Raw genomic sequence first — 26,470 nt, 5'->3', positions numbered from 1 at the left:
TGTCATAACATCTTCAACTTTTTATCATAGTATACATTTCCCTCGCTATAATTATAATCATCTTGTCCCCTCCTATCTGTACCATTAGTCACCCAGCGCCTCTGTCATCACAGCAGGGGATCAGCATTTGTTACACTCAAACCGGTAACCAGCTCTTTTAACAGAGACTGATAATGCAGGCTATAACTGTGTTCGGGAATGTATGAATTCTCTCTTGGTTGTAGGGGCGTCGAGTCACCACAGCATTCCTTCCAGGCAGAGCACAGAGCAGCGCAAACAAGAAGATAATGAAAAAAGTTAATCCTGCAATAACTTGGTGTTCCCTTGGTGATTCTGAGTTTTTATATTAAACCTGGCACTTTTTTCACCACCCACTCTTGGCACTCAAAATTAGTGACTCACCAAGTCGTTTTTAGCTCTTCGGATACCAGGCAGCGGTAGACCATAATGTACATGCGCCACTCAGTAGTCGCAGGCTTATTGCTGCAGCAACCTCACTAGTGTGGTGGTGGTGACACATCAGCAACCTAAGTATGTGGCTGGCTCCTGGTGACAAAGGTTGAACATTTCTATGCCACCCAGGAATTGTTTCTGTAATCTATTGTGTAATTTAGCTTGTTTATCTTTTACTCCACCTCTTTTTATTTGCTTGGCTCAGCACATCAGCCTCTATATTCGTGCCGTGACCCAAAACACATACTAAATGTCCATTCAATTCACCCTGTAACCTGAAAGTTAAAAGCGAAATCACATTTCTCACACATTATGCAAAAAAAAAAAAAAATCGTGACAATTAGCTATCAGCAGGTGGTAAGTGCCTATACACTGTCATGCTAACAACCGTGGTCACGACACAGCAGCCAGCTTCCATCAGTGGCCTAGCGTGCCATTTTGTCTAATAGCATTAGAGTACCTCATTTGTAGCTAGTAATTGTCATAATTATTACACAAACTACAGTTGGAATGGGAAAAAGAGGAAATATACCCAAAGTCCATTAACTTGCCATAAACATTAACTCTCTTAACGTGCTTTGATGGGGAATTGGGAGGCCCCATCTAATGGAAATTAGAGCATCACTCCATGCTGCCACTCTCAATTTAGCTGCTAATATGGCTAAGTCATATGGTGAGAGCATAGTGGGGAGGGGGGGTAATAGGATAGGTGGAGGTGCGTGCGTTTTAAAATAGAATGATGTATATTAATGCAGTAAAAACTGTCATTTTATTTGTTTTACTGTGCCACATTATTAAAAAGCGGATGAGGTTTGTGCTCTGTACGTGGGTGTGCTATGTCCCGGTTTGCTGAATAGGTAATAAACAATTTCAGAATACGACAGTATGTCAGATAAACAGGATGTGCATTTTATATATGCTGCTTTGTTGGTCACATGACTCTTCCAAAGGATTTTGCTCTTGTTTCTGAAGGGCAAGTGACATAAACAGCAAATTGTTTACAAAGGTGCAAATAGAGGCGAAGGAGTGTGGGGAGTTCTTATCATTTTACATTTGTCGAGTATTGAAATATTTGTATGCATGTTGTTGTGAAATATTCTATAAGCACTTCTGGTATGTGTTAACCTGAGTGTATCTGTTTACCGTCTTTAGTGCGTGAGCTGCAGCAGGATACACGGGAGCTCAACCAAACTGACCTCTCTGAAGTGGATCCAGAGGAGAACAGTGCTGAGTTCATGGGCATCCTCATTAAGGTACATACCGCGCAGCATTGCTTAATACTGCACAGTATTAATTGTGAATTTAAATTCCCCTCTGATGATAGAGCCACTTTTATGTTCTTTGTTATTTCAATGTCTCTGTGGTGTTTCTGTTTTTTCAAGTAAAATTTAATATTGTTCCTTTTTTTTCTTCAGGCTCTGGCCAAACTGAAGAAAATCCCAGAGACCATTAAAGCCATAATGGAGCGTTTGGAACCTGAATTGAAACAGATCGTTAAGAGGTCCACCACTCAGATTGCAGACCATGCTTACCAGAGAGGAGAAAACCTGGCCCAGGAGAGCCAGCCAAGGTACCGTATGCTGATGGGGAGGATGAGGAAGACACTGAAAACAGCATGGTTTCCTTAGGGAGACGAACAATCCCCTGAGGTGTGAGGTGCTTCAGATCAGTAAAATAAATAGAGAAAACTGAAGGTTAATAATAAATGGCAAATGAGGATGCAAACACACTAAATAGATAGTCATGAAGGGGAAACTGTAATCACTACTGTGGAAAGATGAAAGCAATCTTTTTAAAATTATCATATTTGCGTGACAGAAGATAATAAGTAGCACTAGCATTGTTTCCAAAAATGATCAGTGTAAACAGCAACACGCAGCTACGGCTGTTACCACTGATAAAAGACCTTAATAAAGCTGTCATTTATAATCCCAGCAGTGTTATATCTATACAAAGCAATTTTATTAAAGCACCCTGCTTGCGTATTCTTCTGTAGGTGTATATTCCCATTAGATTCAATTCCCCTGTGGCATTATGTAAAAGGTGGTCACTCTCTGGCTGGATACCTGACAGCTGTTTACAAAATACTAATATCAACCGGATTAGTCACCAGTCATATTTGCTGTTGCATGCAGTGGGCTTTTTTAGGTATATTAAGAGTTGACAGTAAAGGCTGTAGAGAACATGTTTTGAATGCATTCCCGGGGTGTTCATAGTCAGACAGTCAACCAGGTATGAAACACAGTCAAGGCCAGGAGTGGAAGACGCACCTGCCTCAGACCATGAAAACAGATACTCTGCTGCTTTAAACCTAGACAAGTCATGGTTAAGCACACCCATACACACACACAAACAATTTCACACCTGCCATAGAGGACTGCTACATTTTGAAAGCAGTCACGTCAGCGCCCCGCAGACATACACATACAGTGAGTAGACTTGGGGAAGCACAGGTCTCAGTCCACTGATCCCGAACCATTTAAGAGGAACGTCTTGTTTTCTGTCAGGGATGTTCTCTCTGGCCTCGTCTGCCTTCCTTCTCCTGTTGCCTGCTGAATCTCATCTGACCTCAATGTAATAGGCCACCGTGTAGCTCATTCCCAGATCCAGCGCTTACAGATTGTTTTAAGTTTGCCCGCGTGCACGAATGTATGTGAACGCTTAACGCGGTATTTGTCTCGGAGCGTGCTGAATTGCATTTGGATGAACACTTAGGGGTTTGTGTGTGTGTTTGAATTCAGATGCGTACACACATAGTTCTGCCTATGTTCACTTCAATTTAAAGTCAAGGTTTGTTGCTATGGAAACTCCACCAATGTACCACTTGTAGGGAACAATGGTCTTGCATTATTGCACACTATATTTTATAGCACTGCAGACTAGCAGCAACACTTAAGCACTTTACAGCGTATACAGTGGTCTGTGGTTTGCTGTTGGAGGGTTATGTTCTCATTCAGCTCCTCTGTGATCAGCCACATTGAGAGTGCATTTCCACTCTCGGCTCCTTTCACTAGATTCTGCTTTCATAAAGATAACTCCACACAGGTTCCCTCTCTCCATGCACCAAAGTTATTAGCACGCACCACTGATCTGTGAGTAGTTCAGCTTAATTTACATCAAATCAGACTTCTTGAACTCATATTCCTTTTTCATTTTGCATTACAAAAACAAGAGTGGTTTCTCTTTTTCTTTGTTGTTGGTCTATAGGCGACTTTGAGTCTGAGTCTAATCTGAACCCCCCAGAAAGAGAGAGCTGATTTAAAGTGAAGAAATGCTCGAATGCCCAAAGAACATTAAAATGAAAGGCTAAGTATTTTAGATCCAATTTAAAAACAGAAAAACTCATTGATCACAAGACTGATTGCTTGTCGCTAACGTACTGTTTTCCTCGGCCTGTTCAATACAGTGGTCACTGGAAAAGTCCAAGAGGCAGATGTTTGTAATGTGTTTCCGTCCTATGTCCTTTTGCACGTGACAACACAATGACCTGGCACATGTAATACTTAAACAACTCTTGAAACACTCCTACTTATTGTAATTTAATTATCTGTGACTGACAACCAGCTTAACGATAATCAATCATCATTCTTCGAAACTGAAACACACACACATACACTGTGAGATGCGCTGTCTGTCGTTTAGTAAAGGAAAGTACGTGGTCCGTGTGTGTGTGTGTGCTCCCTGCTGCTGCTCCTGGCTGTTCATCAGCCTTGTGTGCGTCAGCTTCGATCCTGAGGGGAAATGAGAAGTGAGGTCTCAAAGAACAGACAATATGGATTAGGATGGCCTCCACTGGGAGATAATGAGAAGGACCGGGCTGTCTACTCTTTGTATTCGTGTGTCTGTGTGTGTTCGTGAGCTGGTGGGGTGTTGGGGTGTTGTTGCCGTGCACTTAGAGATTGAGCAAAAGGAGAGGTGACAAGGTCAGAGCTGTAAATCTTGCATGTCCACCTCTGTGCAGGTGGACACGGCCATATATTGTTTGTCCGGTTTCTGAGGGCTGCTGTTGTATCCTCGCTCTAGGAGTCGGTCCTTTATGTTTATACATTAGAGAGACGGGGGAGAGAAAAAATTCCCTCACTCGTTGTTGGCATTTCACAGCTCCTCTCGTCGTCTCACGAACATCTCCCATTCACTGAGTTATAGCTCATAGTGATTTGTGCCTGCTTTCCTCTCCATTAATAACATTTACTTGCTGCTACTGCCAGTGTAGTGACAGACAGCCAACCAAAATGCCCCCTAGTGAAACATCCATCTTGCCTCTACTTTATCCTTATACCTTCCCAGGAAACCTTGGCTGCTTCCCAAAACTTTTAGCATGCTTTCTTTTATTGCAGCATTCAAATTGGTGGTAATTTGTATTCATTTGGCACTACTGAGGTGCGGGCTCAGGTGCTTTTCAGTACACGTAATAGAAGCAGTTCCAGCCTCCCTGGTTTGGAGCCTACATTTTTACCCTGGTTAGTTGTATTTCAGGCTATTACAACAGGCCTTTCTTGAGTCATCTAATAGTTAAGCACCCATCTTGCCTCAGATTTTCTTTCTAACCCTCAATTTAATCAGACGGAAAGCTGATCAGGAAGGTGAAAGAAAGATTCAGTTAGATCCGAGCTCAGCTGGAAAAGATAGGTCCCAGGGTGGGGAGCATTGACACAGTCTCTATCAGGATAAGTTCAAGAATTTCAGTCTGTCTAGATATATATCCCATTAGAGACTTTGAATTGCCAGTCATTTTTACTGCTGCTGTATTCTTGTACAAAACAAAGGTATCGCTTACTCCCAATTAAATAAAACCCAAATGAATTGACAGAGGAAGGTCCTAAAAGGCCAGCGTTAGATAAACAGTGTGACTGTATTTATATAAACTGTAACTCCACTAAAATAAAGTGGGCACTCACTGGCTTTGGTGCACTGGGTACTCATCCAGACTCAACTAATGTAACCTGTGTTCCCTCTTCACTCTGAAAGCTTTGTCCTTGCGCAGAAAGCAGCTATAGTAAAGTCTGTATGAAAGCATTAGTGTAGATGAGGCAACTGTGGGTTTCCAATCCACAGTGTAGCACTCAGATCAAGTGGAAGGTCAGCGTGGTTTTGGCTGCACTCTCTTCTTCAGCCAGAGCCATTTACAGCTAATGAGAGTAGGTCCTCGTTGGAGTCCAGTCACCTCGCCACTCATACAATATATAGTCCAGGTGCTGGGTTGTGACTGAAGGAACAACAGAACTGTGACTGAAAAGAGGGAACTGCAGCACCTCTTCGATAATGTGATGTGCACTCTGTAGTGGAAATAAATACATTGTAATAGGAAGCATCATCATCATCATCATTCCTATTCATGTACATCCTGCTGGGATGGTAATAGAGCATCTAAGGCCAAGCAGAAGCTGAGATACACAGCTCCAGAACTGTGTTGTTACATTTTGCACACAATGGATTATCAAAGGCATCAGTATTGCTCAACTGTTTTAATGGATACTGTGAATTTGGAAGTAAAGTGAAGCACAGAAAGGAGCTGTCAGCTGTTGCAATACTCTGGAGTGTGTAGACTTTGTAGCTAATGTTCTGGCTGGCCCCAGAAATATCACCACATGCTAAAACTAATTTTCCTTCCCTCTAATTTGCAAACAGAAGCCGAGTTCATTGGATGCTCAAGGCTAGTTGATTTCCCTCATTAATAAAGGGTTGGGTGAATATAGTGGGTGAAAAATGTATAAAACTTGTTTAAATACTGTTAAGTGTGTAAGTATCATGAATCATTTCTCATAACTTGTCTTGATCTCCCTCCTTTTCCCTCTCCATGTCTTCACTACCCACTCCCCTGCTCTCTGCCCCCTCCATGATTCATATTCTCTCCCTCCCTTTCTTCTCCCTCTGGCTCCCTCTGCAGGCTGCTGCTGGAGCTGCTGGAGCTTTTGTTTGATAAATTCAAAGCCGTGGCTCAGGCTCACAGCGTGGTGCTGGCCCACCTGCAGCAGATTGCGGTGCAGTGCCCGGGCGGGGCCCACGAAGAGGGCATCAAGCTCTACGAGCAGGCGGACGTCTCTGCCAAGATCCAGACGGTGCTGCAGGTCAGTTTTTTTGAACAACAGTGATATAGACCATGTGAAAAGAGGGGCACAAACAACAAACTCTCAAACCTTAGCCATCAAATGGAAATGCAGTTGTAAACATCCTCACACCTACTGTACATATTAAATAAGAAATTTGATGAACACATCTGCCATATCTGTCAATCAAGAGGATTATAATGAGCATGAGCAAAAACTTCTACAATCTACAAACAAGCACTATTCTTTTTATAGTCTTCATTGTGTTTACCATTGATACTTATTTTATGGGGCCATATTGTAGCTTTACACCTGGTGACAAGATGTTTTTATGGTGAACACAGGATTGTTTGTTTTGTCCTCCCTCGCAGGCATACCCCCAGGCTTTTATTTTTTATTCACTGTCACAGAGATTTGTTCCTCCCTGATTTATCTTCCATCCTTTCCTCAAAACACTCGATTTAATTCACCTTCTCTTACAGTAAATTAATCAGTGGAGAAACTGGCAGCGATGTGATGGATGGCAGTCAATGTGGTGAAGCAAGGAGCGGCAAGGGAAAAAGACAGGGGAAGCTTGATTGCTTGGATTAATTTTAGGTTCTTTAATTGGCGTGTATTTATGCTGGGTTCTTGCTCCCTGCTCCTGTTTGATTGGCGGAGGGGATGAGCAGCTGTTGAGCTGACCTATGGCGAATCTCAGAGGGAAATCTATGGCAGTCGTTGCTCTCAAAGCGATCGGTGTGTGTGTGTGTGTGTGTGTGTGTGTGTGTGTGTGTGTGTCTGTCTCTCTGTGTGTTCACACCCAAGAAAACAAGCGTTCTCCCTGACGCTCCCTCACTGGGGGTTGTGCAATTTAAATTTATGTCATTTTCCTGAAGCGTGATGATGTGCATAACTCCAGTTTAAATTGTTTGAGAGCCCGGTTCTCTCTTCTTTCTCAATTTTCTTAAAGTTTTCTTATGAAACCATGACTTTGATTTACAGTATATAAACTTACAGTATACATAAGAAGTTAACTTTTTAGAGCTTTGTTGCTGTTTTGTTTTGTTTTGTTTTGTTTAGCACACGCCAGTGTTTTTACAGATCATAAACGTGTAAGAATAAATAAAGAGACAGAACTCTGTAGCCTAGTTAAATTGAAAGCTTATCTATTTCTAGATCAGGCACTATGGCTTGTAGCGACTCTTCCAATAACTTAATAAATTTTTTTTTCAGCTGGCATGCATGAACGAACAAATACGCAAGTGTTTAGATGTATGTGTGTGTGCGTCTCCAAGGGTGTGAATGTGCATAGGCATGTACTGTAATAGCTCTGCTGTACCAGTGGCATTAAGCCATTCCCCAGCATGTGACCACTGCCAGCACCCAGTTGCCAGGGACTCCACTCTGTCGTCTCTGCGATGTGAGATAATGTAATCTCTTGATTAGAATACTCATTACGTGAAATGAGGTTTTCTTATTCACTCACTCGTGTTATTATTTCCTGACCGATTGTATCAATATGAAGGCTCCTCGTCCGTCCACCCCCCCACCCGCCACCCTGCCACCATCTCTCTCATGTCTCGTGCTTGTTGTTGTTGTTTCATTGCTCTCTCACTCTGTATTTCCATTTCCCTTGTTCCTTCCTTCCTTCTTCAGCATCATTCCTGCTGCTTCAGTCTCTCAGTGTCCCAATACCTTGTGCATAGCCCTCTTACTCCTTGTAATTTCCTTCTTAATCTTATTATCTTGCTTTCTTTTTCTCTCTCAACTCCCACACTCCCTTTCACCCCCTTCGTTTAGCTCTCTCTGTCTTAGAGAGTCACATATCAGCAATGCGAGAAATTAAATTCCTACCGCTCCCACAGTGGCTCTGTTGAATATTATTGGATGCTGAGCCAGGTCTTATCTCACGTCTTAACATCCACAAAGGGGCAGGATCCTACTCAGCATTGGTCAGAATTTGGTTATGATCTTTGTTACTTCCCTCATCTTGTTTTCTCTCTCAAGCTCAATTTTCTTCAGTTCCACAAAAACTACTGTAACCGGTCTTCTTGTTTTAATTTTATATTTCAAAACAATAGCTCACCATTGCCAGAGACAGATTCTATTTGAAAGTCATTCTTCTGAAAAGCTTGAACAGAATAACTGTCTGCCACAACTTCTGGCTAATTTGGGCATGGTTGATTCAGTTTTGACAGAGGCAAGTCGTTTTTTGTAGCAACTGCAATGTGTCTATGTATAAGGCATTTAATCATTTTGGAGCTTTTTGAAATATGTTAAAACGGCTCTACCTTTTTTTTTTGCCAGTTCCTTTTTAGTATCTTCTGCCACCTTTACAGTTAAATCATCTGAACCCCTCTCTGTCTTACTTATTGCACTTTTTGACATGTGCTGAAACCTCTTGGTAGGTGTTATTTTTTCCCCCCACTTTGAGCGCTGGAGAAACCAGATTGACCTTTCCACATGACATACCAGCAGACAGATGCAAGAGTCGACATAAACTCAGGATGCAGCCAGTAACAAGTCCTCGGTTGAGAAACGGCGTTCATCAATGTGTGACTGAGTGAACGGGAGTAGGTAAACAAGCTTTTAAAAGTCAGGATTCATGTATTGGTTTTAATCCCTGTTCCGAAATGCTGGAGATGCTCCTGCTTGTTGTTTATTTCATTGCAGAAGTATTGATTCAAGCCATAAAAGGACTGAATGGTAATCAGTGGTATTGATGCTGGAAGGAGGTGTTTTAATGTCACTTCACAATTTTTCCAGTGGCTTTCTGTAGAATGTGTGAACATATCTATTGATTATTCACACCATTATTGAATTTACATTTCTAAGTGTGCACGACCACATTCCTTCACTACTCTCCATGTGTGACTGCCTTTCTTCTTTTTTCCATCTTCCTCTTCAAAGCAATATGTTTTTTTCTTCCAGGAAATCATAGAGTGACTGGAATTTGTATGTGTCCATAAATGTTTAATGCGCCTCTCTCTCCTCCTCAGAAAATACAGTATAGCATCATCAAACAATTAAGACAGCCTGTCAGCCTGGCGAGTAAAATGATGTTCTCCGAGTTAAAATGTTAGTCTAAACAAACATTATGTGCCAAGCCAGAATATCCACAAGTTTCCTTTGAATCTTTAATAAGACAGAAGTCACAATACTTCAGGTAATTGGGTAACATAGTTCGTAAAAGATCACAGTTCATAAACCTTTCCATGCTTTCTTCATTAAGAACCTCTAGTGGGAGTGTTATTTAATGTATATTTGTGCCTCTGGCTACTGACGTCCATCACCCTTTGACCTTGTCGGCCGTTCAGTTTGAGGCGTACGAGTTTGTTAATTAGCTCACCATTTGCACATTCCGCGTGGATTTGTGGCTGTGACTGCTTGCCATGTCCGTTGTCTGCTGCAAGTGTGTGACCCGAGTGCAAATCACACTTTTAATGAGTGACTTCCCCTCTGCACACAAGAAACTCCGAGGCTAGCATTCAACAATATGGACGGATGTTTATTATCTGTCTTCTGAAAGAACTGAAGAAGATCATAGATACTTAAATGGCCATTTTTAACAGCATCTTGATCACATGACTGCCACCCACTTCTTTTTGATTCAGAAGAGAGTCTATATCTTAGTCTAAATCTGCTTCATTTTATTGCTGAAGATTAACCAAGACAGAAGCAGTTTATGTTCGTGCCAAATATATTTAAATATACAAGTGGCTTATAGATGCACCGCCTTCTCTCAGCTCATCAACAGAGTGAAAACGAGGCGAATTGAACTGCCAGAGAGTAGCCAGAAGACAATGATCTCTTTTAATTAGATATGAAGCACAGACATCGCTACGTTGTTCTCGCCCAACATTTTAATCAATGTGTCACATTTATTCTGCCCTCCAAAGCGCTGTCATATTTACATATCGCTGGAGCGCGTTGAAGTCTACCATCTCCTTGGTGTCGCAAAGTCTCATCTCTCCCCACCCCAACCCCCCCACTTTACATCTACTACATCAAAATCACCAGACTTAATCAAATCCTGATGCGTACTTCTGCAATAGTTTCCTTGACGTGTTGATACAGTATATGACTGTGCTGCAAATGAGGGCGCAGTATATTTGATCCCGTGCTATAAACGCTACCGTGACTTAACTTTTAAATAAAAAGCACCTCAGATGAGTTCTATGCAGTTGTACAACTTGGATGATCATAAGCATGTACAGTATAGCTGTGGAGATGGATATTTTAATGCGACTGCACTAGCCAGATAATTTTCTGAATGTGTAGGGTATATGTACAATATTAAATCTGACCGATTAAGTGCACACAGCATTCTCGCATACATACGTAATAGAAATTTAAAAGGTTAATGCAAAATTAAATAATGCTTAACTTTGTTTACTGTAAAGTTCACCCATAATTTAAACCAATTACTGTGAATAGAAATAGTAATAACGTTTGTCATCTCTTTTGTCGTTTGGATAAAATATGCAATAATGTGCTAATTTGGCATATGTATAAAAACAAAAATTAGAACACGTCTTTTTACAGCACTGTGTCCATAGAAACACTATTGTATTGTTTCCCTTTCTTTTTCATTTGAAACAACAATGAATAAGTGGTGGAGACACAGCAAGGACACACAGAGAAACAAAATAGGTTTGAGTGAGCACACAGGCACATCTTCCTCTCCTCCTCCGTCAACAAGATAGCCTTCAGAAGATTGACTTGACGCGGCCCACTCCAGGTGGGAACCCCCACTGGTTAGCAGTAGTTCAGTGCAGCGGGAGTAGCTGTGGCTGAAGCGCTGTCCAAACTTGTGAAGGTTATTGAAGTTTCTGGAACACAATCAATACAGGGTGTATACAGAAACCTCTCTCTGACGGCCAAGGACACTTTGGGCTTTAACTTCAAACTAGCAGCGAGGGATATCAGTCAATATGTTTTGTGACAAGACACCAGCCGGGGGATTTAGTGGGAAAACAGCCGATTTCAATAAGCCTTGAGAAAGGATGAAAGTGTTGAGATTGTTCTCTCGGCTGCTTTTAAGATGACTTAATAAGAAGGAGAGGATTTGAACAAGGAAGGAAAATGAAGGGATATTTATTTCTTTAATTTTAGTCAATTAATTGCTCCCAAGTCAATCAAGTGCTCACCTGCAAAGGCTTGAGTGACGCTCTCTTAATTGCTGTGATTTGTTGATGTTAGGGCCCTAATGGACGGACTAGAAGATGAGTATACACTTTCTCCGAGCACAAAAGGGTGACATCGGGACATTTTGTTCACAGGAAATAAACGAGAGTGCCGGTAATGAATTACAAAGGCACACTTCCGTGAAGCTTTTCTCCACTTTTTATTAAAACTTCGCAATCAGCCCACTGGACTGATTTAAGCTCGGGGGCGAGACCTGAGCCACTCAAGTGCCGAACGAGGTTGGCTGGTTGATAGAATTACATTGAATAGTTGTGGTGGAAATGATTGTCTTTGTCAGGGGAGCCCTTGAGAGAGATGTGGTTTGCATGTGTACCCACTCAAACGCATGTGCAGGCAAACACGCGCACACACTTGAGTTTATATGAACTCTCGAGCTTTCGTCTTATTATCCGGTGTGAAGAGCCATTTGCCATGTCTCACATTTTTACATACCAGCCACTGTTTCACAGATTCACCCATGAATATTGATTTTGAGTGAGTCCAGGCGGCTCCTTTCTTTCTCTCCTGTTTTCTTCATCAACTCTCTGTAACCTTTAAGTGGAAGTCCAATGAACTAATTTAGAGTGGAGGTACTGCTTTGGCTAACTTATTAAGAGCTATCTATACCGAAGTCGAAGCAGCTGAGACGATGCTTTAATGTTTAAATGCCAGATTTTCAAAAAGACATGAGTTTGTTTCCATCTGGTGCCGCCTGTTGCCAATTTTAAAGGCGTTGAGAGGGGAGAGAGTGTGTTAACATTATATTTGCCTAATTTCCATGAAATCCCATTTCTCTTCCACAGCTAGTAGCGCCAGTTACATCAGATGTTATGTATGCTCCAGGATCTTACTGAATTAGACCTGGCTCCCATTTGGAATCGATCTACAATTAATATAGTAGACCACTGAATTCGTCTCTTGTGGGTCTGTGTATTTTTACATCGCTGTGTGGCTCCGGGAGCCGTCGCTGGGGTGGCTTTCTGCGTTGGCAACTGCAGTGATGCTGCAGTTCATCATCCGCAAGCTCAGTCATTTTCCTGTTTGTAATTTAAAATACCATTTCCTGATTTTCATTGCCTTTATTTTTTATTTGTCACTCTGGTCATACACAGGTAACAGTAAAGTGAGTTTTGCCCTGTTCTTGCTGGAATAATGGCGATTTTAGGATTTAACCTGCTTGACTTAATTGGTATGAGGAGTACAGAGGAAGGAAGACAATATCCTTTTGTTCATTTTATGAAGACAGTTACAGCGCCTCCAGGTCGTATTAGTCATGGAAAGTTGCCAGAGACTTCTCCACGGTTTGAGTCATTAACTGACTAGCACCTATCTTTCAGGGGGGAGAAACACATTTTGTATCAAACAACATGAAAGTCTATACATATCGACCTTCGAGGTTGTGTCAATCAAAATGCAGTCACAGCACATTAGCACATTACAGCAGAATATTATTGTACTTCGCTTGAGTGGGTGGAGACACAATGCAAGCCCTGTTGTTGTGGAGCACATAACTGCTGAGTGCGATTTTTGTTTACTTTTATCATGTGTAGGTTGTTTTCTGATGATTTCACTCTTGAGTTCATATTAAAACTAATATATTTCTATAATAAGATAGATTTAATTGCTGTCCTCATACCATTTGCAGCTGCTGTTCTTTATCCTTTCTTATAAAAAAGAAACAGAGCCACTCTCTTGATAAACTTCTGAACAAACAAGTATAAAGTGTTCAGCCTCTGAAATTGTTCTGTTATTCTTGATAATTAGTTTACACGCTGCAGAATGAGACTGAGATATATTTAGACTCATGTCATCCTATCTGCTTGTAAGAGAAAACACAAAATTGCAGTAGTTTGGCTCTGCAACAAAGTATCTTTGTTTGGACCAATTTAGCACTCGTTATTGAATTAGCTTTGTAATGGTTGAAGGGGTAATTGGGAAAATTCGAGGTGACATTCGCTAAAAAAACAACAAAAAAAAACCCTTTACTTTAGTGACTTATTAGCTCTGTAATGTGGCTGGCTGCTGACTGGAAGGAGATTAGAGAGACTTGTCTGCTAAAGGCTCCTGCCCTCGCCAGAATTAGTAGGAGGTCCTCTAAGTAGAGGTGAAGAAACCAGCCATCCTCTTTTAGCTTCACCTAGAGGTGTTAAATCAGCAACAACTATGGTTATTTAACTTGGTCCCTTGCAATTTCTCCCCTCACTTTTCCCTCCACTCTCGCTTTCAGTGCCCATTTTCTCCTTAGCATTCCATTCAGTGCTCATTCTCTACCTATAATCCTCTACTCTTTCTCTTCTGCACAACTCTGTCCCATCTTTATCTCGCCTCCTTTCCTTCTCTTCTTCTGCGTTAACTTCCTGCCTCCCATCCCTCCATCTTTCTCTCTGTCCTAGCAGCCCAGTTAATTGCCTCCAAAGTTCACTCTGTCTCTGGGCTAATGCAATTTAAGTAGGGTCGGAGCCCCTTCATCAGCCCAGTGCTGGCATTTCATTAAGTCTACTTGGGCGTTTGCTTGCAAGCAAGTGGGGGTTTCGCTCCACCAGCTCATCATTAGTAATTAATACACTGATAGGATTAGTTGCAGCATGAGGCTAGTGGCAAGTGGAAGCTGTGGTGTTGCTGGTTGGAGAGGGCGTGTGTGATATGGCCTCCAGCACCGCCTGCGATGTGTGAAGTGTGTTAGAGAGTAATTACGTGTGTGGTGGGAGATTGTGTGCGTGTGTTTAACTTGCATATTTACATGAAGATTTGTCACCGAGTGCTGTGACCTCACACTCGTTTAACTAAACAGGAGAACCATTTTCCACCAACATAACTCTTCTATAATTTCTCATCATTTAAGTTTTTGTCAATTATAATATATATTAAAAAATGCATACTAGTACAAATATGATGTAATTAAAAATATTATAACAGGCCTTCTGTATTAATAAAATTGCCCTGGATTCTACAATGAAACACAATAAAACCTATTCCTGTTTGCGTAGATGCCAGATTAAGAATCCCTGCTGGCATGAATGATTTATCCCCTGAAGTAACAGCTTTCTTTAGGGGATTCATGGTCGAGTTTGTTGGTTGAGTTATTTCTCAAGTGTTTTAGTACCACTTTCTAAAAAGGCAATATCTGGAACAATCTAAACGAACATGTGCCCATGTTCCTGTTTCGTTTCCAGCATTTATTATCTTGGGTTAAGCCCATTTCAAATAGTCTCAGGGATGTAAAATAATATCGCTGTACCATTTTATAATGGATGAGCTTACTTCTTGCATCCCCTGTAGCACACCATACATTTGAAATCACATCCTGCAATAAATCTTCCCTAATCTCCCCATCAAGATCCATTTGCCATATTAATCTCAGGCTTTTGGAAATTCTGAAGAGAGAATAATTTTTTGTTTTATAAAATACTACTTAAATATAGAGCCGACTCTGCTCTTTAGCTGAAGCTGTGCCCCATCGAAAGGATCTTCCCTCCATACAGATCGGGAGGTTATTCCATATGTAAGAGTATCTCTGTTTATATTGCAATATAACCAGAGATACTGCTGCAATATCCCCAGGATTTTGTGTTCTCTTGCCCACGCCCACTGGGAGTTTTGTAAAACTAGGTTTTGTCTGCTCTCTATTTTGCTGTATTCCTCTCTGATAATAGTTCTATATGTCAGATTGAACTTCAAGTGTGTTTTCCACCTTTACCCACCCAGGGGTTACAATCATAATTTGCCCAGTGTCTTGCAAGTTTATTCATTTCAAATGCTGCTGGTCGTTCACAGGTGACAGTAATAGGATCTGCGCCTTGTTCCTGCTGCAGTAATAGTGATTTCAGAGAGCCAGTCCTCCATTAGCTCTTGAGGCAAACTGTGTGTTCAGACCGATTCTCGTTTTTTTTTAATGTTCCAGTGCCGTGCCTTAATCAGACAGTTGTATTGCTCATAGATTGCCTCAGATATGGTTATTGGTATCATCATAGAAATGTAATTAAATTGTGGAGCAACAACCGACTTAATAGTATTAATTCTCCCACAAAGTGAGGTTTATCAATATCCATTTATCCATATTTGCCATTATGCTTTGAAATAGTGGGACCATGCTAATAGAAATGATATTTTCTAATTGTGAGCCTGAACACAGCCTAATACCTAAATATTTAATTCCAACTGAAATCCACTTAAACTATAACAGGGTGATTGTTTGATGCATATTTTCTGATATCACACAGCTCATATAGATGTAAATGAAACAATAAAGATGGAAGAGACAAAGTATCTCTTTTGAGCTGTCTTCAACAACAATATATATCTTTTGTAATGTTCCATTTAGACCTGAATGCACTAATCAACATAAGATTTTCCACTAGTTACTTGCTTTTGCATCAGTTTTCCATGGATCTGCACTTGCTAACTAATATGCACATGTGTGTGCACTTGAATTAGTACCAGCGCTAGCACAGGAAGGCTTTCCCATGCATGACGGGGGGTGCTCTCCGCAGTGTTAATTACATCATTATGATCGGGATGGATCTCCATCTGCTCTACCATTACTCCTGTCCCATTCCGGGCTGACCCACACTGCGCCTCAGAATTAGACACACACAGGCTAAATGGCCCTGCTAAATTATGAAGCTATTAGATATGGGAGGCTATTTTAGAACATATGTATTCACACAGAGAGAAGAATGAAGAAGGGGCGAGAGAGAGAAAGGAAACGATGAACTGAGGTAGACAGAGCAAGAGAGAGAGAGAAAATAGAAATGTGAGAAATGAGAGATGAGGCACTAAGAGATTTTGAAAAATGAGAGCCAGTGAAAGCAACAGAGGGAATGTGTAGATATAATGATAGAGTAGAGGAAGTTAACTTTCTCTATCTGGCCAGAGTTTCAATGTGCTTGTCCTCGGCTATTGTTAGAAGTTGATAAGATTTTTATGAAGCATGATAAGACGTTGATGGATTTCACCATGGATCATGTAGACAGACCGAAAAATGGAAGACAGCAATTTAAACGGTGGTCATCAAAAGAGCCGGTCGTGTCACCGGCCTTTTTCTGGCTCCAGAGCATGGGGTTTCTTCTGTTTTCCACAATGGGCTAGGTAGATATTAATATGTTGTGATAAAAGGCAGCACACTGTAACACAACAAGCGATAAATACAAGTCCCGCTGCGTGGGATGTCTCCTGCTGATATGATAGATAAGTATCTCTGTTGAACAAGGAATATGTAATTGCAGTTTTTCATTAAAAGTTTTGCATTTACGTCCTATAATGCAGCAAAATACTCTTGCAAAGGTAACGTTGGGGGAGCATTGTTTGTGTGGCGACAGATGGCAAAATAAATGTGGAGAAAATGAAAACAATGCAAAAGGGAAATGCAAACACAATCAAAGTGCTTACTGTATAGAGAGAAACCAGAAGGGTAACAGGAAAGTTTTTGCAGTACCACGCTCCAATCAGTCTTAGTTTCAGCGTCATACTGCAGTGAGAAACAGACCATAACCTCATGGTAAATGTATGTAAATATTTTCACCATGGTTAGGTGCTATACAAAGGGCTCCATGGATAAAAAAATATATACTCATGCATTAGGCGAACAGAGCAGACCGGCCAGTCTGACAGGATACAATTATGAGTGGGCGCTTTGAAGTCATTAATAAGCTCGAGCACTCCATGTTACAGTATCTGAGGTGTAGTAATACTAGGAGGAACCGTGTGTGTGGATATGATAAATTTGGGAATGATAATAAAGTGGCATCAGTGAGTAACTGTACACCGTTCGACAGTTAAGATTAATGCTCAGTTAGGATTGAGCTTTAAAAGATCACAGAAGGACCTTAAAGGACCTATTATGCGATATTCCAAAACGTGATCATGGTTTCTCTGTTTTAAATTTATCTCTCTGTTTTATGGACCCTGATGTGTTTTCACTCACATTTAAGTGAGTTATAATCACCGATCATCTACTATAGAAGTGGTGTATACATTTTCATTGTCATTAAAAAGAAATTAGCGTTTCTACTGTGCCCCTAAAAAGTCTAGGCCAGGGGTGTCAAATGTGCGGTCCGTGGGCCAAAACCGGCCCAGCAGACGGTCCAATCCGGCCCTCAGGATGAATTTGCCAAGTGTGAAAATTACTTAGAAGACACAAGAGGCATAATATTGTTGAAATTGCACATATTTTTATCGAGAAATTTCAGGTTGTTAATAATATATTTTGTAAAAGGATAGTTCATTAATTGTAATAATGTACTAAAACAAAGGGAAAAATTCAAAGTTCTTTTTATTTATAGGTTATCATGCTATTATTTTACTGGTTTGGCCCACTTGAGATTAAATTGCGCTGTTTGTGGCCGCTGAACTAAAACGAGTTTGACAGCCCTGGGCTAGGCAGTCAGTATGTGACTGCATTATCTTGATGGGGAAATTACTTCAAGTTCATCTTTTCAAAGTTATTTCCTCTGCTGTGGCTCTTTTGCTTCTCTTTTAACCTCGTGCTTTGTGTGCTGTTCAGGTTCTGCTCATGGAGTATCTTGATGTGAAGAACAGCCGGAGCGCCTCGGAGCCATCGGCTCAACTTTCATATGCCAGCACCGGCAGTGAGTTTGCAGCTTTCTTTGCAAAGAAGAAACCTCAGCGTGCCAAGCAGTCGCTCTTCAAGTAAGGATCACTCCTCATGTACCTCATATTCTGTCTAACCTCTCATCCGCAAGGTCATAACTCTACTTCTCTTTCCTTCTTGGAGCTTCATGTTGCATGATGTGCTGCATTGTTGTGTTGTGTGGCCACTTGTTGAACCTTTTGGTGTGTTTTTTTTTTCTTTTTTCTAAGGTTTGAATCATCTTCACATGCCATCAGCATGAGTGCGTACCTGAGAGAGCAGAGGCGAGAGCTCTACAGCAAGAGTGGAGAATTACAAGGTGAGGAAGGGGGGACGGAGAGAGTTGGGGCGTAAAGTGGTGTCCCTAGCAGCTGGAATAGAGGAGGGTGGACAGAGATGTGAGATGAAGGGAGGGGAAGGGGGGGGGATGACAGAGCAGAAGGTGTGAAAAGTATTGACAGAAATGTGGGAAAAGGGGAAAATGTGGCAGAGATAGAAGAATAAATTGGACAGGGTTTGCAGAGTGTAGGATAAAGGAGGAGAGAAAAGAGCAGCACAGACACTGAGCAAAGGTTAGGGGTTGGTTGGATGGCTGAAAAGAGGGAGGAGGTTAGAAGCTGTATGGGTTTGCGAAGAAAAGAAGTGAGTAGAAAGCACCTACAACCTTACTCAGCAGGCAGCAATAATGGGTTCATGCACATAGATCCTCGGTTGCAGAGATTATGTAGAGATAGCAAAACAGGTGCATATATTGCCTTGAGTGGGAACAGGATGCAGGCGAAGGTGCAGGGAGATGAGGTTGATTTGGTCACGTTTGGGTGATGGAGATGCTGGAATGGAGAGCATGAGAGAGGAGTAACAAAAGGCACGGCGGAGATACGAAGGGCATGTTGCAGATGGAGAAGTTACCCTCGGCAAAAGAAAGGCAGATAACAGCAATGTGGAGAGGGATGCTGTGATGGAGAGAGATTGACGAGAGGCAGAGAGCAGGGTGACTTTGCAGAATCCACCAAGAGGGAGAGGCCTTGAAAACCTCTCGCTCGCATATCCACACACACATGCACACACACACACACACACACACACACACACACACACACACACACACACACACACACACACACACACACACACACACACACACACACACACACACAGGCACAACATAGCACGGAGAGCGAGCTGCACAGCCAGACCCTGGAGAGTCTCTGCTCTTCTACTGCTCCTACTTCTTCTGTCTCGCTCTGGCTCGCTCTGTTTCTCCGCATATATGACCTTGAGGTTTTAATCAGCAGTCCCTGACAGCGCTGTTTGTCTGATACTATTCCTTTTTTAACTGCAAGCTCCTTGTTGGCATTGTTTGGATAAAATAGAAAAGGTAGGCGAGTGAAACAATAACAGTAAATTGCTTTTGATTTGTGAAGACTATGCCATAACACATGCAAAAAGGACCTTTTGTAATATGTAATTATGACTATTGAGGGTAAATGATTGAAATAATGTGGTGTTAATAAGGCTTCTGGAGATATTTAACCTGAAAAACAACCAGAGAATGGCTCCTCAAATAACAATTGCAGAAGATATTTCAATGTAGGGTGTAGTAGTTTTCTTATTCTTTTTTTGACAGGAAATGCCACTCATACAGTAGGAAGTCTGTAAATGTATGCAAAATCTACTACCTCACCCCCCCACACACACCCCCACCCCCGCCACAAAAAGAACAGCATTGATTAACTGTGGATAAAGGAAAAAGGTCTTCAAATAACAGCTCACTTTTTTTTTTCTTCTTCCTTCTGTCGGCGCCTCAGAAAGAAGGGGGGAAAAAAATATTTTTTTTGACTGGCTGAATGCCTCGGAGCGTTTATAAGAAGATGAGATTTCTCTGGGCTTTCATTTCACCTGTCACAATGCGCAGCACCGGCCACAAGCCCAAGCCGGGGCCTGAATGGCTGCAAAGAGATTGAAGGAGTAAGAAATCATTTAGAAAGTGAAATAAGTCGACTGTGATGGAGGGAGGGGAAAGATGGATGGAGGGAAGGAAGGAGGGAGAGGAAGGTTAAAAGTCATTGTTTTCATCAGGGTCCAGCAAAGAAGCCATTAAGAGATTTCTGAAGGAAGAAATTAGAAAAATCTGTATTGAGACGGACAGTGTGGAAAGGGACTTTTTCTCTCTCTTCAAATTAAACTTACTGTAGGGAGGGAGGGAGAGGGAAAGAGTTAGAAATGAAAGATTGACTTGATGAGTTCTTCTGGCTCCAGGATTACTCAACACTTAAAGCTTAGTCATGTGTGTCTCTTAGTCTCTCTACTTGGAGTTTCCTAAACTCTTTTTTTTCCCCTCAACGTTCTGCTTCAAGTCAATATAGTTATTAACTCAAACGCTCACCAGACACAGCCTTGGAAATAAGAGTTTGATTGTTCGTTTTAAATCCAGCTGCGCACAGTTTACAAATGCATAGGAATGGTCATGCACTAAATAAAGTACAAAGTCGTACTTTTGTGCAGAAGCTGCTACTATTTTTGCTGCTTTTTTTTTTTTTACTTTCTTCGAGCCGCGCCAGCTGTGCGACATGAAATGCATTCTTAGCTGTGACAGGTTTCAGTATTGCGCATATCTGTGAAATTGACTTCCCAGATCTTCTATAAGTAAAGATCACAGCAGCGGTATTTGTATAGAATGTGTAATGATTTTGTAGCTCATCCACACTCGCAGATCTCTAATGGGTTAGAAATTAATCTGTAATATCTGTAATTTATGTCTCCCGAGTGTTGTAGGGACCCGCCATATATCATTACACACATGCGCGGCGGCTGCATGGTGCCCATATTCACATCGCTCACATACACATGCAAACACGCAGGGGGGGACTTAATTGCTTGCCTTCTCCGCTGAAGCATGTCTCGTATGCTTCAATTAATCCAATACTTCATCTAAAGACTTTATTACGGCTCCATATGTAGCCACATCTGGGCTGTGTGTTTTTCAATGCATGTACTGTAGCGAGACTCCCGGCTACAATGTGTGCAGGATATTGTGTCCACATATCCAACGGATCCTCAGCTGTGTGTCTAAATGTGTACTTACCGTTTGTGGGTGTGTTTGCATCCAAGGCAAACCACTACTTTAAAATCACAGAACCTAATCCAGATTCAATCACATTCCCTATGAATAAATGATGAAAACAACATTTTTTTTCCACCAGCTATAGATGTGTTACCAGACCCTGTATTCCTCTGCATGTCCCCCTACCACTAGACTTTTTACATCCACGCCCTCTGCTTTTTTATTTTTTATTGCCTGTCTGTTGTGTGTGGCAGCAGATGACTCTGAGTGCCCCAGTGGTCATCTGGGAGGTGAAGTGTGAATATATCTCAATAACTACTGCAGTCTTGCACCACACCGAACCAGTAATGCATTAACAGCATTTTTTTTTTTTTTTATTTCCCTTTGTGTCGTGGCTGTTCATTGTGTTCCGTGCGATATTGCCTTGCCCCGGGGCACGTTTGAAGTGACACCCCTGCCTCCCATCCTCGACAGCCGTACACAAAGCCTGCCCATCACCACGCTCTCACCCCGACATTCACGTAAACAAACATACACATTTCAAACATCCCCCCTTCGCCTGCAGGTACGTATATATACTTCTATTTCTCCCACCTCTGACCTCCCACCACTCCTGAGATGTATTTATTATCAACTCGGCTCCAAATCTATTTCACACGTTCCATGTTTTCCCTTTGATATTCAAATAGACGTCTTCACAGGGTGTCCAGCAAACAAAAAGAACAGCCTGACTGAGTCCTGTATGCAAGCAATCTAATTATAAACAGCTCCTCCTCTGCCCCTTAATAGCTAACGCTCGGAGTGAGGTGGAGAAAATAAAAGCTATGTTGTTTTAGGGGCTTCTTGTTTATGTATAATAGCATCATGTTCCCATGAGAGAGTGAGGAACAGGGAAAGGGAGCGACCAGAAGTGGTGTTCCTTGTCAAGCTGATTTGTACACCCCAATAGGGAGGCGAGGGAGAAGAGGTGCAAATGGAAAAATGTCTAGCAGGGAGACGAGGGGGCGGAGGTAATGGTAGGTAAGATATCAAGGGTGGGTCTGGCAGATGTTAATAGCCAAGTGTTCTCAGAAGTGTATGTGTTTCTAAGGTGAAGTAGCAGAAACAGCATGTTCCTGCCAAGTGATATGCGGCGTTGCGCACTTTGGCAAACTGGGATTGTGATTGCAGTCGGTGGAATGTATCATGTTTTTTGGGGGAAAGTCAGTTTTAAGGAATGTTTGGGGTTATTAGAGGAGGTTTCCACTGCCCCTCCAAAAAGCAACATGCTCTCAAAGCCCACCACTTTCATTTTGATGGGAAAACTAACTCATATTTTCCGTGTAAACGACCACTCTCAGAATCAGAGTTCAGTCCTCGCCCCTTGATCACACTCCAGAAGAACCTTCAATCCATTTTTACTGTAAAATCACTGACCAGCCTTTCCAATTATTATTCATTCGCTTCATTTGTTTTTCAAGGATAATGGTTGTTCACTCTCGTCTTGTGCGTCAATATCTGACTTCCACTGACCTTGCAATTATGATTTATCATATTCGCAGCAAGAACCTTAGATGGAATTGAACTTTGGCGGTAGAAAAGTCAATAATTATTATAGGATTATGACTCTGGAATGTCAGACACCTGCTTAGCGGCGATTGATACCCCAGCCATTTTTTTTTCTCGTTCATTTATGGTTTGATCTTTCATGACCAACTTTCTGTTTTGATGTTTAATTTCTTTAACTCTTGAGCACTTGAAGACTGACATTTTAATAGATTTGCCAGTAAATGCACCTCAACAGCCTCTTAGTCAACAAATGATAGGTCATGTGCTTATGTTCATATTAAATCACCTAAAGAAAATGCCATTCACATGATTTAAATAAATCCAGGATTTATAAGAAAGTACTTGTCATGATAAATCCCCAAAGACTAGCACCACTATGTCTATGACCCTTTGTATGGGCAAGTAATTTTACCTGACCATAGAGTTGAATCTGAAGTGAGTTATTAACTATAAGGACTGAGGTTATTCTAAACTTTAAATTGCCTCTTTTATGCTGTAAAATAATAAATAAAAAGTCTTTATCATTGCGCAACTGATTAAATTTAATGGGCATCAATTATGTTTCATTATGTTATATTTTAATGAATAATTCATTACTTTGTTGCAGCATTCTTAGAAATGACATTTAGATAAATATGTTACAGTACAGGAACCATTGTAGAACGTTCTCCACAAAGCTGAGTGGTGAGAAGTTTTCAGACTGGTCAGGTGTGGGTGTACATGCGTGCGTATGTATGACAAGTTGTGTCATTAATGACATGTACAACATGCTGTAATTGAGTGACATGTTGTAACCAGGTCTGTGCTTGGAGCTCTGCACACCACAGGGATGTCAAGAGAGAATGACGTTTCCACTCTTGTTCCAGAGGCAGACCTTTATGTATTGCTTTGTTCCAGCCGCGACATAACTGGGTTTGTAGATAAAATGCAAGGTACCTCTGGTACTTGACAGGCTATTACTGTGAGAAGCCTGTATTTGTTATTCAGCATGAACACAAATATGGAGCAGCTCTGCATATTGTGGAGAACAGGCACACATAACACATACACACCCTCCTGCAGATGTCCCGGCTCTCAGTAGTTATTTCTGAGTGTTATCTTTGACTCATCTTGTTCAATTTGCACATAGATTTCAGCAAAGTTGATGATCGTGTTTAAAACAACATTACAGATATGACCCCCACCCCCTCCTCCAACATGTTCACACTGATAAACACGCAGTGTTAGATTCTCATCTGCTGTGGGGCCACTGATTGAATTACAGTAGCTCTGGTGCTGAAATTAAAGTGGAGCATTGAGACAGTGTAGAAAATGCACTGTGGCCCATAATGATGATAATAATAATAATAATGATGATAACACGTCTTTACTTTTGTGTTCCCCCACCAAACCCCTGGTTAGGAAACTAATTGAAAGAAGCATTATAATGGGAAGGACATTGTGCACATTTATTCCAGGACTAATGTTGGAGTTGCTTGTTATGTCATACGTTTGTGGACCTACTAAAAAAACAAAGCATTTTACTGAGTCTTTGCAGAACTGATACTACATCGCTCGTTGCCCCATGTTGTTTTAATTCATTTCATTGTTTTGGCTGTCCACGATTAGATACAACTTGAATCAGAGATGATTATCCAAATACTAGCCAACAGCAGCTGCTGGAATAAATCTTGGTACGAGCTCAGCAGTGAAGCATTTCCAAATGAAACACTGCATGCATGTCTTATTCATGGTGAATATTATTTAAGTGTACCTGCTGGAATTATCCGTGTTTATATCTAAATTAGGCACAAAAACGGTGAGAGCTTCATCCAAGGTACAATAATGAACAAACAACCTGTTTTATCCAATAACACTCAAATTATTGCATTGGTTGTGTTGTATTTAACACATTCATAGTGATATTCGTAGTGCAGTTTGGTACGTATGTATGTGCCGAGTATTTGGACCTCTCTGCTAATGGCATTGATAAAAGCTAACTAGAGTCGGGAGTTAAAACATCTGAAGACCAATCAATGAAATCAGGTTGAGGGTTTGGGTTAGAGTTGTTTTGACTTCTAAAAATCACAAACATTTTGAGTTTGTTATTAACAAAAAAATCTACTGATGTGAACCATGCCTCGAGAAAAAGAGATCTGGGATGACTTTAACAAAGAAGATTAAGAAAGGTTGGCTTTCATTAAGCTGAAAAGGCCACAAAGTCATCTCAGAGTTGTCAGACAACTTGTACAAATGGAGATGATTTAGTTGTGACTAGTTTGGTTTGATGAACAGTTGAAGATAAAGTCGAATGGAAAAAACCTACCCAAGAGACACCACCGCAGACATGCTAAGAATATGTCTAAGCTGAATGTAGAAATGTAATGTAGAAAACAATGCGGCCCCCCTGAGTAGTTTATGACGAGTTAATTCAGAAGTTAGTTCACAAACTTTTTCCTACCATTACAAACTTGGCCAAAATGAATAGTTATGAGATTAGATGAGATAGTTATGAGCAGACCTTGGCGAGGTGACATACAGATAAGTCCGACATTAAATGCAGTGAGAAAACGTATACGCACGGAGAAAAGAAATGATAGGAGGGATGTAGAGGACAATAGAAGGAGAATACAGTTGGAATATAGTTTACACAGCGCAGACATTTAATCAGAGGGAACGAGCCTCGTGTATTTTTCCAGTCTGGGGCTAATTTTAATCAGCATTGGTCTTGTCATTATTGGCGGCTTTGACTGTTACCTCTGTGTTTACTTTTAATCTCAGACCTGCTGATTGGGGAGGAGATGGGGGGATGAACAAATTGAAAAGGGAGGGCGGGAGGGAGGCAGGGAAGGAAGGAAGAAAGGAAGGAAGAAAGGAAGGGTGGAGGAAGGGCATGTGGGACTCGAGGCTGTAGAGACGCTGGCACCTGTGCCGCAGCAGCTACATCAGTAGCCTGGCAGATGAACACGCGCCTCTTGCTTTCCCAGCATGCAGCGTGGTTCTTCCTGTAAAGAAGAGGGGGGTGCAGTGGCGCCGGCTGATTCCCTGCTGAGCCCAATCAAACATGTGATGACACTGGTCTTATGGACGATTAGTTCTTCCTGTCTAAATACACACTCTTAAACACACATGCACTCAATCACTCACATGTAAATCTTTGTTATGGCTGACAGATTTAAGTGTTCATGGCCGTAAAAAAAAAAAGCGTTTTATACCCTTCATGACTGGAGTGATGCTGGGTTTCCTCATAATGCAACAAAATTATTGATGTGCTACACGTTCAAGAGGTTACAAGTCTAAGTCGTGCTTCAAGTTTAACGATATACTGACTGCTTCCACTTGAATTTTTTTCTGTTTTATTATGGGTGTGGCCCTAAAACTGGGCTAATACATATAAAGCAACAAACACATTCACACCAAATGGCGTTTTGAGTTTCTGCTTCACCAGGCTGTCATGTTTTTTGTCTGTGGGTGTTCACTGGATTCCAGACATCTGTCAGCATGAAACGTCGAGTCAAACAGTCAGTGTTTCAACGTGTGTTAGATAAATGTTTTATCTCATTTCATATCTTATTCTGTTCAGATCTCATCTTCAGGTTGTAGTTACATGTTTTGAACATT

General features: G+C 41.4%; 1 protein-coding gene across 2 annotated transcripts in view; it reads left to right on the top strand.

The window, feature by feature from the left end:
- Positions 1-26,470, top strand: part of exoc4 (exocyst complex component 4) — a 113,105-nt gene that overhangs the window by 9,752 nt on the left and 76,883 nt on the right. For both annotated transcript variants that reach the window (XM_083999114.1, XM_083999113.1), the window contains exons 6-10: positions 1,606-1,706; positions 1,869-2,023; positions 6,341-6,521; positions 18,172-18,317; positions 18,489-18,577. In XM_083999114.1, coding sequence (XP_083855240.1) covers positions 1,606-1,706; positions 1,869-2,023; positions 6,341-6,521; positions 18,172-18,317; positions 18,489-18,577 — 672 coding nt within the window. The remainder of the gene's footprint in view (positions 1-1,605; positions 1,707-1,868; positions 2,024-6,340; positions 6,522-18,171; positions 18,318-18,488; positions 18,578-26,470) is intronic.

The sequence above is a fragment of the Trachurus trachurus genome (genome assembly GCF_905171665.1).
Source record: "Trachurus trachurus genome assembly, chromosome: 23".
Classification (NCBI taxonomy): domain Eukaryota; kingdom Metazoa; phylum Chordata; class Actinopteri; order Carangiformes; family Carangidae; genus Trachurus; species Trachurus trachurus.
Note: the sequence above shows the minus strand (reverse complement) of the source record. Positions and strands in the feature narration are given on the sequence as shown.